The sequence below is a fragment of the Monodelphis domestica genome, chromosome 8, assembly GCF_027887165.1.
Source record: "Monodelphis domestica isolate mMonDom1 chromosome 8, mMonDom1.pri, whole genome shotgun sequence".
Classification (NCBI taxonomy): domain Eukaryota; kingdom Metazoa; phylum Chordata; class Mammalia; order Didelphimorphia; family Didelphidae; genus Monodelphis; species Monodelphis domestica.
This window is the reverse complement of record NC_077234.1, coordinates 258578995-258588945: the sequence shown is the minus strand read 5'-3', so window position 1 is coordinate 258588945 and position 9951 is coordinate 258578995. Positions and strand designations below refer to the sequence as shown.

Below are 9951 nucleotides of genomic sequence, written 5' to 3'. Positions count from 1 at the left end.
AAACACAAAAAGTGACTGTAATTGGCAGAAATTTCCCTTACTTGTAACTCTGCTTTTTACTTTTTTCTGCAGGGGAAAGGAAGCTCCTCAAGGGACAAGGATTGTTTAACATGGTTCTTTCTATCATCACATGTGCCCAAGTCATGAACCAATATAGTGGTCAAGAATTGAAAGTGAGTGTTCCTCAGAAAACAATGGAGAGGCACATTGGCCGCATGAGAAGGCTATAGCACATGAAGAAAAGAATCCACAAGAGAAGCTGGATTAAAGAGTGCTATCTCATAAACCCACGGCTAAGCCATGGAATATGGTGATCACATGTCAAGAGCGAGGGTAATGGAAGAACGGTCTGTATAAGCATCTCATAATGTCAGGAGGCTGCAGTGAAGACAACAGCAACTGGAGGAGAACTGTGATGAACGCATGGGAAAATACGGGCATTTGCCTTGCCGGAGTAAAAATTGCCCTGGATGAGTTCACGGCTCCCTTTGAGTATGTCTATCCCCCCCACCCCCAGCCTAGGACCTTTCTTTGTATATAGTAGCTATTATTTTAGACAATTTTTAGTTGAATGGAATTCATTTCACAGAATCAGCAAACGTCAGAGTGGCGAGTTACCCAAGAGGTTAGCACTCATTCTCAAACAAGAGTCCCTTCTACGTGTCCCCAAATGGCAATTTAGACTGCTTGAAGGCTTCTAAAGGGGGGGGGGGGGCTTTATTCCTCTTGAGATAGCCTGTTTCAGTTCTGGATGGCCTTGTTGCCAAGTTTTCATCATGGTGAAGCTAAATCTGTGCCTCATCATTATTTTTGTTTCACCACTTTAAAAAGTCAAAAATCATTGCCATGTCTTGGCCTGCCCTGAAAGACACAATGTCTCTGAGTGAGGAGGCGACGTTTTTCACTGTATTTGCCTTGCTAGACCTCGCCTTAAACTTTGTGTTTAGTTCTGGGCCCCAGAGTCAAGAAGGAAATTGCTAGAGGAACTGATTCGGAGGATGGCGGCCAGTATGGCGAAGGGTCTTGAGTCCTGCATGAAAAAAGTGAGGATGTGTAGCCCGAAGGGGAGAAGACACGAGGGGAAAGCAGAGGAAACAGCTTCAAATAGCTAAAGCACTGGCACAAGGAGAAGTGTTTTCTGCTTGGCCCCAACCAGGAGGAAAGTGACCAATTTCAGCTCACTGTCTGGAAGCATGTCCAAGCAGCAGTCTCAGAAATGGAACAGGAGGCTTAGAGGAGCGCGGCATGCCCTGCTCCGTAAAGCAGAGCCTAGGGGACTACTCCTGTATAGGGGAGCTCTTTCTGCCTATGAATTGTATGAGACGGCCTCCGAGGTCCCAAACAATCCTCACACTCTCTGCTGCTGCAATTCTAATGAAGCTGGAGTATTTTAAATGGGGCTTATGTCTAAAACGTTTAAAGTGTTCTGCCCTATTTATCCTCCATTACTCTGTCTCAATGCAACCATGAACATAGATTTGAATAAACATGCGTGCAGTGCACATACACGTACACATGTAATGTATATGTGCATGTTTACACGCATAGATTTAGAGAGAGATGCCTCTACAGTAGATACCATGTCATTCAAGTCTCTTTAGGCTTCCCAGATGACACACTTGTTTATTTGGAAGGATCTACTTCTTCCCTGATGTTTGCTTGCCAGCCCAGTTGTTTCCCAGCTGTCCAAGGTGCGGTTATATGCTTCAAGAAGAGTTTCTGACCATTTTGGTTTCTTTCCCTGGCTGTGAGAGCCTCCTTACTTTGGTTCACCAAGAATTATTGATCTTTGGCACCAACTGTGTAATCAGTACATCACAAGAACGCTTTTACATCTTAAATAAAAATAAGAAGTCAATATCTTTCTTGCTACACTGATTTGACTCTGGGGTTTAAATGTTTGAAACTTAGAAATTATATTCACCAGGTTTTTCACACAGGGATTATCCTTCATCCCTCTCGAAAATAATTAAAAGAAATTTTGTTGGGAGGACAAGTGAAAATGAAAAGCAAAAGGCGACTGTCCCTTAGACTTGATTTGAAACAAATGAATTAGCCATCTATGTTGTCATAGTGATTTCTGAGAAAAAAGTGGGTCTTCGGAAAAATATAGAAGAAGACGTTACATTTGTGACATTCAACAATGTTGAGTTATAATAGCCTTATAACACGGTAGCAGAAACTAGAAATCGATGTAAACAAAACTCAAAGTTCTTTATCTTAACGTATCATTAAATGGGGCTTAACAAGATTTCTTTCTATTTTTTAATGTTTTGAAGGCATCTCCGAAGCTTCTTTTCCTGAATACTTTAAACAAATTCAGAAAGTCTTCAGCTGTCATCAGTTGAAAGAAACGAACAGGGTTAATACCAGTTTCTGAATCATTTGAAAATAGCCAGTCATGAAATGCATAATGTTTATTTTTACAGGACGAGATTGAAAGCAGAGAACTAGCACTCGTGCAGGAGAAGGGTTGCACATAGGTGGATGGTCCAAGAATGGACGAAAAAAGCGTAAATATCTGATGTCTTCAGTCCTTATAAGTTTCCCCGTAAGTACCCGTGTTTTACATGAGTAAGTTTAACGCATTAGGTAAAAGTCATCTGTAAGCCATATTGAGAGAGTCTAGAAAAAGGCTGGGGGTTTCCTGACGTGGACAGGGTTGTAATGATGAGATCTTGGTATGTCTTTCCCTTTACAACATGCCTTAGCTTTTGAATAGTGTTGTAGAATTATGCCTGCAAATTTAATAGGAAGGTAAAAACAAGGAAATAACGCCGTATTACCTGAAATCCAAACCTAACAAAATGCAAACTCCAGGGTACAAATTTTAAACCCCAAAGTAATCACTCACAAGGGGAGCAGCCTATAGGAGATGTATGTAATTCACAGGACTAGGATTGGATCTTCTGGAACTTTTCCATACATTGTAAGAACCATTATCACACATAAGCCCCAAGGGGGGAATTGAATCAAAGCTATAGCAATGGATTGAGGTCTACTTTCTTGAATCTGAGGAACAGATGTGGCTACACCAGTTTAATTCTCTCTAAACAATGTCGGCATCCTTTAGTTTTGTATTGAGGTCCATTTTTTTAATTCCACTCTCTTTTTTCTCACATTATTTGCAGAGACTTAAAATGCTCACAGAAAAAATATGTTTGCAGGTGTACCCCCAAGTAAAGGGATATTGTGCATTAAGGTGAAATTGCCTTAGGATAACATTTCTCTTAGTTTCTATTTACACTTGCCTCAGATAGTCATATTATGTACCACATACAAATACTCTGAAAAAGAATGGTTAGGCCATTTGGTAATTTGTCACTTTTGAGATGCTACTTGCTAAATTATTGCTAAACTTGCTAAAACTACTTTAAATATTGGGGAATGTTAACAAAATAACATAAAACCAGCCTAATTTTCATAGAGTAAATCTTCCGTATCTGTGCTCTGTGTTTTCTCATTCATTCTTATTTTTCATCCCTCTGCACATTCCAATGTGAAACATAAACACTTACATAGTTGTTGGATTGACTTTTCTTCCAGTTATACTTGGCCAAGGAGTAAAAAATATGCAAATAATCAATAAGAAACCCTATTGTTTCCCTTGAAAAGTTGATGGTTACTTGCAGAGATTGCTATATAAAGGTAGAGAAAATTATAATGAGTTATGAAGTCAAAGTACTCTTGAAGTTCTTCAAGAATAGAAAGAATGAAAGATTTGTTACTGAAGGGTAATAGAGGGACGTTTCTACTGCAATTGAATATATATATATACCAAAAAGACATAAGGGATTAGTACTCCCTCTGGATTTTGGCCTTGCCCAACCTTCTCTCCAACATTGTGGTCAATTCTGGCCACCAATCTTTTTTTTTTTTCAAACTCTTATCTTCCATCTTAGAATCAATACTATCTATTGGTTCCAAGGCAGAAGAGTGGTAAGGGCTAGGCAACGGGGGTCAAATGACTTGCCCAGGGTCACACAGCTGGGAAGTGGTTGAGGCCACATTTGAACCCAGGACCTCCCAGCTCTGGGGCTGACTCTCAATCCACTGGGCTACCCAGCTGTCCCCATTTTACTACATTTTTAGAAGTTGTGAATTAGTTGTTTTCAAAACAACTAGTTGATGGATAAATAAAGCTCCTTCCCCCTCAATAAATAATATGTAATTGTGACATTAATTTATTCATTCACGTAGCAAATATGTATTGAGTTACAGAATCCCAGAGTTCAAAGGAAATTTTGAACACAGTCAAATTTTTCAACCAAGTCTGAACATTCCCCACAACATTCCTGACAAAGGGTCCAACAGTCTCTTTTTAGTCAGGGGAAACTCTTGACAGGGGTTAAGTGACTTGCCCAGGGTCATACAGCTGGGAAGTGGCTGAGGCCAGATTTGAACCCAGGACCTCCTGTCTCTAGGTCTGGCTCTCAATCCACTGAGCTACGCAGCTGCCCCCTGGGCACCACTCTTCATAAGAAAGTGAATAAGGAATTGGAAAGCATCCTAAGGAGGGCAACCAAAATGGTAAAGAATATAAAATCCTTGCCCTCTGAAGATCAGCTGAAGACACTGCAGATGCTTATGTTACAGAAGATAACACTTGGCAGGGAAGTAGGATAGCTGCCATAAAATATCTGAAGTCATTTCATGGAGAAGAGATATTTGACTTGTCCGGTTTATACCGTAGAGGGTAGAACCAGGGAGAAATGCAGGCATCACAATGGCTATAAAAAAATCTCAACAATGAAAACAGCCCCCAATGGAATGAGCTGACTCTAGATGAGATTGGCTTGGCCATTTTTAGACATCCTCAAGCAGATGCTGGATGCTCAGTTCTCAGATCTATCCTAAGAGATTGAACTAGACGGCTATTGAGGTCCCTTCAAATTTTCAGTCTCTGATTCTATAAAATTCATCCCTGCTTTAGCTTTCATTGCACACTGTACTCTCATGGATCTCTTCTAACAGTAACATCCTCTTTCAACTGAATAGAATAGGACAGAATGTACAGAAAGGTACACAATGAAAATCTTCCCACTTTTTTTTTTATCTCTATCCACGTCTTTACTATGTTCTCCATAGCAGATTCACCCATGGTGCCAGAGACCTTCCTCTGTACCCCTTAAGGAGGCAAATCCTGCTCAGCCCTCACACCATCCATTTGTTATTCATCTTACAGGGACGATCCACCTGATTTTCTATTAACCTACTTCTATCTTTGATATATTTTAGTCAGCGTTTTACGCTGAAATACTCTTTAGTACCGTAGTGAAGGTCTTCTGATGACCACGCGTTTTCCACTGCCCGTTCTGCCACCTTCATTTTTTATCTCTTTAGATCACGACTTGCCAAGATCGCAGCTGCAGAGTATAATTTGGAAGATATTTATGGGAAAGAGATGCTTCTGTTTGTTTTTCAGTTGGTTGGTTGGTTGTCTTTATCAAGTCAAAATATTGAGAGAAGACAATTATTGAGAGAAGACATTTCTCTTCTGCGTCAAGCTCGCTGTTTTGCGGACCTTCTTTTTAATGGATTGGAGGTATTGCCCTCAAGGGTCAATGAAGAGGTTCTAGAATACGTTTTGTTATGGGTAACAGTGAATTAAGATCTAGTTAATACTATTCAATGTCGTGCTCATCTAGCTGAATTTTCACAATTTACAGACAAAGAAAAGGCGCGTTTTAAGGATCGGGAAGCTGTAAGCAGCAGAACCAAGTTCTTTAGACTCCACAATTTGTCATTTTAAACACATTTAAATGTATTCGTTCGTTTGATGGCTACGTTACAGCATACGTGGGGAGGCAGCTTTCAAACAGTAGGCACCGAATGTGTGCACTATTACAATATAGAGAAGGAGGGAGAAGTGGGGAACGGGCAAAAGTGCCTTTGCAGATCCAGCTTGGCTCGCACACAGAACACAAAGACGACACGCCAAAGAATGTCAGGAGTTTTAGAAAGGGGATCAGGGTTCTGGGATGCCCCCTTTGGCTCCTGTCCCTTCAGAGCTAAGGGAGAGCTCGCTTCCTGTCCCAGGGGACGACTTTCTGTGGGACGCCCACTGAACCTGCCTCTGCAGTTCCCCTCAGTTCGTGGAGTGAAATGAGAAACATTCCATCATGTGGTCTACAAGAATGATCGTATTCACCGGATCACGCCTGCTGCTGCCTCCTGGGCTCCTGACTTCAGTTTGGAGTGCACGACTGAATCATGGAGAGGAAGCCGTGCTCAGAAGTGCCCAGCTGTCTTATCAAGGGAAACCTCCAGCCTCTGGGCTGGGGCCTGGAGGGAGGCTTTGCCATCCTCTCATCCTCTTTCACAGCTATGTGAACTGTATTTCTCTGCCCGACTCCTTTGGAGAGGCCAGTCAGGAAAGCTGGATAGGGTAGAGAAGAGGACTGCGGAGAGCTTCGAGGAAAAGAAGACACGATACCGACAGTCTATTCGTATTGGGGGAGAGAAGTGGAAACCCAGTGACAGGGGACTTCCTGGACCCTCCTTCCCTTCCTCCTTCGATCCTGTCCAAATCTGAAACCAGGTCAGATTGCCTCAAGTCAGGGCTGAGCCTCCTCATCTGGCCCATCAGCCTGAGCCAGGCAGAGACAAGTGAGTTGAGAACTTTGTCTGTATGAGTGAAATGACTCAGATTTTCCAGCACAGAAGACACGTACAGAACACACTGAAGATCATCTCAGGATGGAAGCAGGAGCATGGAGGGGCCCCACAAAGGCTCCTTGCAGAGCTGGCTACATTTAATTGGGACAAGAGGGGAGCCAGGAAATGAGGAGGCAAAGGTGGGAAGGAGAGAGGAGAGCCAGCGAGGAGGAACGAGGCATAAAGAGGATGGAAGGGCAGGAAGAGACCAGGCTGCAAAGGGCTGTAAAAGTCAAATGGACGCTTTTGTACGTGGTGGAGTTATACATGGAGAGGATGGGAACCCGGCAATTTATGGACAGGAGAGCGCTGGGGTCAGGTCTGGGCTTTAGAGAGATCCTTTGGACAGCTGGGCGTAGAATGGGCTGGGTGAAGGAGGCTCAGGTGGCCACGAGGCCAAAGAGCAGACTGTTGAAATAAGACCGTGACAGCCTGCACTAGAGGGCTGCAGGTGTCAGAGGACAGAGGATGGCATGAAGGCAGAAGCAGTAGACTTGGACAAGAGATGAGCTATGAGGTGTGAGAGCGAGGGGAGCTCAGAAAAGCACCACGACGATGCTCGCTGAGGTGCCTGGGCGCCTGCCAGGACTCCTGAGAGTAATGAGGAGACTAGGAAGGGGAGAGGGCTGGGGAAATGAGCCTACTTGGGATACGTGGAGTTTAATATGTTTATGGGATGAACATCCAGCTGGAGATGTCCAACAAGCAGCCAGAAACGTCGGGCTGGAGGCCAAGAGGGACATCAGGGCTAGAGAAATAAATCCGAGAATCAGCTGCACAAGGATCACATCTGTTGAATCTATGGGGGACGCTAAGATCATCAAGCAGTATAGCATAGAAGAAGAAGGAAAGGTCCAGTGGAGATTCATGTCTAGTCCCCATAGTTCAGCATGTATGAACACAAGGTGGAAGTGGACAAATGGGAGGAAAATCAAGGGTGAGCGACGTCACCAGCACCCAGAAAAATCAGACTGATGAGAAAAGGGTGTTCACTAGTGCCAAAGACTGCAGAGAGGTGAAAAAGGATATAAAGCTCTAGTATATTCATTTTGACAAAACCTAAGACACTTTAATCCCTTCTTTTTAAAAAGCCTCCCACAAATAGCCCTTGAGAGTGGATGGAGAGGACCGCAGTGAGTCTATCTTTAACCAAAGAATCCTGTTTCTCCATCATGGAAGAAAGCTTCCTTCCAAATCAGTGCACACCCATAAAATGATAACACTCAAGTAACCTGGGAAATAGTAACCCTAGATTTAGAGCAGGAAGGGCCTTTAGAGGCCAAACAATCTGACCCCTTCACTGGCTTCCTCAGGTTCACGTTGCTACTGAACATCAGAGGCAGGCTCGGAAGGCCGGCACTCTGAATCAGTGCTTTCTCACCCATTCCACACAGGCTCCAATGATCATTGGCATGACAGAGAAGTCCATCCTCAGTAATGTATCTGAGATCGTTTTGCCCACCACTGACTACGGTGGGACGCGGGTCCAAAAATGGGATGGAATCAGACAGGAATATTGTTATGTTTTCATCAATGAATAGAAAAAATCATTTGGAAAAGTGGGCAAGATCTGCCTTTGGCAACTTCACAAAATGGCACAGCCCCAAATGCAGCTGCGTTCCAGGCGGTGCCTAGAACACTGGCTGTCTCTAATTTTAGTCTCCTGTTGACCTCAGTGGCGACATGTTTCCAAGTTTGATTGCACGTGCCCTGTTGAATGTGTATGGCTGACAAACAGAAATATCAACACCAAAGTGAAACTTCAGAGCATGCACAAGGTTAAACCACGCTTGTTCTATGCAGGCTCCCCAAAGCCTTCATGAGCCCCCAGAGCTGGAAGAGTTAACTAGCCCAGCCCAGGCAAAGCCTTGCAATGGATCTAGGCGTAGTGCAGATGTGTGGAGGACAAAGCAGGTGGGGCTCATTGATTCTGCATCCATATTTAATGCCTAAAATGGGTTCTCAGTCCTGAAACACCATTGTGGGAATGCTGCGAATGACAGGGCTTAGCCAAGGCCCCATCCATCCTCAAATACAGGGGAAGGGTGGGGAGGAGGCACTAAGAGTGCAAAATCCCGGGTTACTCACGATTCTTTTCACCTTTCCACCTTGAGCCAGCTTTGGTCCTGCCTGGGACGCCCACAGGAGAAGTGATTTCTGCCATCCAGAGCAGCAGCAGCAGTGACAGCACAGCCATGCCAGGGCAAGAAGAACCTCTACAGGGAGGGGAGGAAGCACTGACACCGACGAACCCGAAGACTTTACAGGGAAGGAAAAGCTGGAGCCAATCCTGTCATTTGATTCAGCAGAGATGCAGACACGCTTCCTGCCCTACATGTAGAAGGCAGGTAGCTCTTCCTCACCATTCGGATTATTCAGGAAATGGGAAACTAGAAAAGGACCTAAAGCCATCTTCGGAGGCACAGATGTCGTAGCAGAGAGCGGGGAGCCTTCCCCGCGCTCCCTGCACATCCTGGCTCAGAGCAGGCTTTCCCAAATGTTTGTCAACAGTCCTCATAACACGGTAACAGGAGGGCAGAGGTCTCAGCATCTCCTCCCTCCCTCCCTCCCTCCCTCCCTGGACTGTGACTGAGAGAGTCTGATGAAATAGGAGGTTTAATTCTGGCACTGCAGACTCACCTCGTCTCAAACAGAGCTAGCTGTGAAAAAAGGGAACAGACGCCTTTGCAAAGCTCTATTTAGGATCTGGGGAAGGTGCATGGATAGAGAGCCGGTGCTGAACGGCGATAAGGATATCTTCACAGGGAGGGAGTGTTAGCGAAATAGCCAATGATCCCTTCTCTGTAGCTTCCCCTGCTATGGGCTGCTTTTTGTATTTGAAGAATAAAGGCAAAAGGGAGCCCCCCCCCCCCCTTCTCAAAAGTCTAACACGAGCAGAGCAAAGGGAAGGCCGTTTATGCCACTTAATGTCAAGATTCGGAGTGCAGCGTCTGAAAAAGCTCACATGCAGCAACAGAGCTCCCAGAGATGTTGGCGGCCTCGGCACAGCCATTGGGCTGCGTAGAGTTGAGCACCTCATGAACTAAGCAGACTCTGCAGCAACGACTCGGGCTTCTGTGTTCTGCAATGATCTCGTCGTGTTTCCACACATGGACCCACAAGACGAGGATTTGGGGGCGCGTCTCTACCGTGGAGCACTCCCATGAGGCTGCGCGGGAACCCTTCGCCCCAATATTAAGGGAGGCAGAGAAGAAAAGCCGTGCAAGAATAAAAGTCCATTTTCAGATGTGGCCACTCACGTGATAGCAGTGCGCAGCCCGATCTAGCCAAAGG

At 44.7% G+C, this 9951-nt stretch overlaps 1 protein-coding gene across 7 annotated transcripts in view; it reads right to left on the bottom strand.

Annotated features, from left to right (window-relative positions):
• ROBO1 (roundabout guidance receptor 1) overlaps positions 1 to 9951 on the bottom strand; it is a 1078784-nt gene that overhangs the window by 716520 nt on the left and 352313 nt on the right. The window contains exon 1 of one of the 7 annotated variants that reach the window (XM_056807825.1): positions 8746 to 9212. The exons of 5 other annotated variants lie outside the window; for them this stretch is intronic. In XM_056807825.1, coding sequence (XP_056663803.1) covers positions 8746 to 8854 — 109 coding nt within the window. In that variant the 5' untranslated portion in view covers positions 8855 to 9212. Of the gene's footprint in view, positions 1 to 8745; positions 9213 to 9951 lie in introns of those variants that run through there. One more of the 7 variants, XM_056807832.1, reaches the window with a different exon arrangement.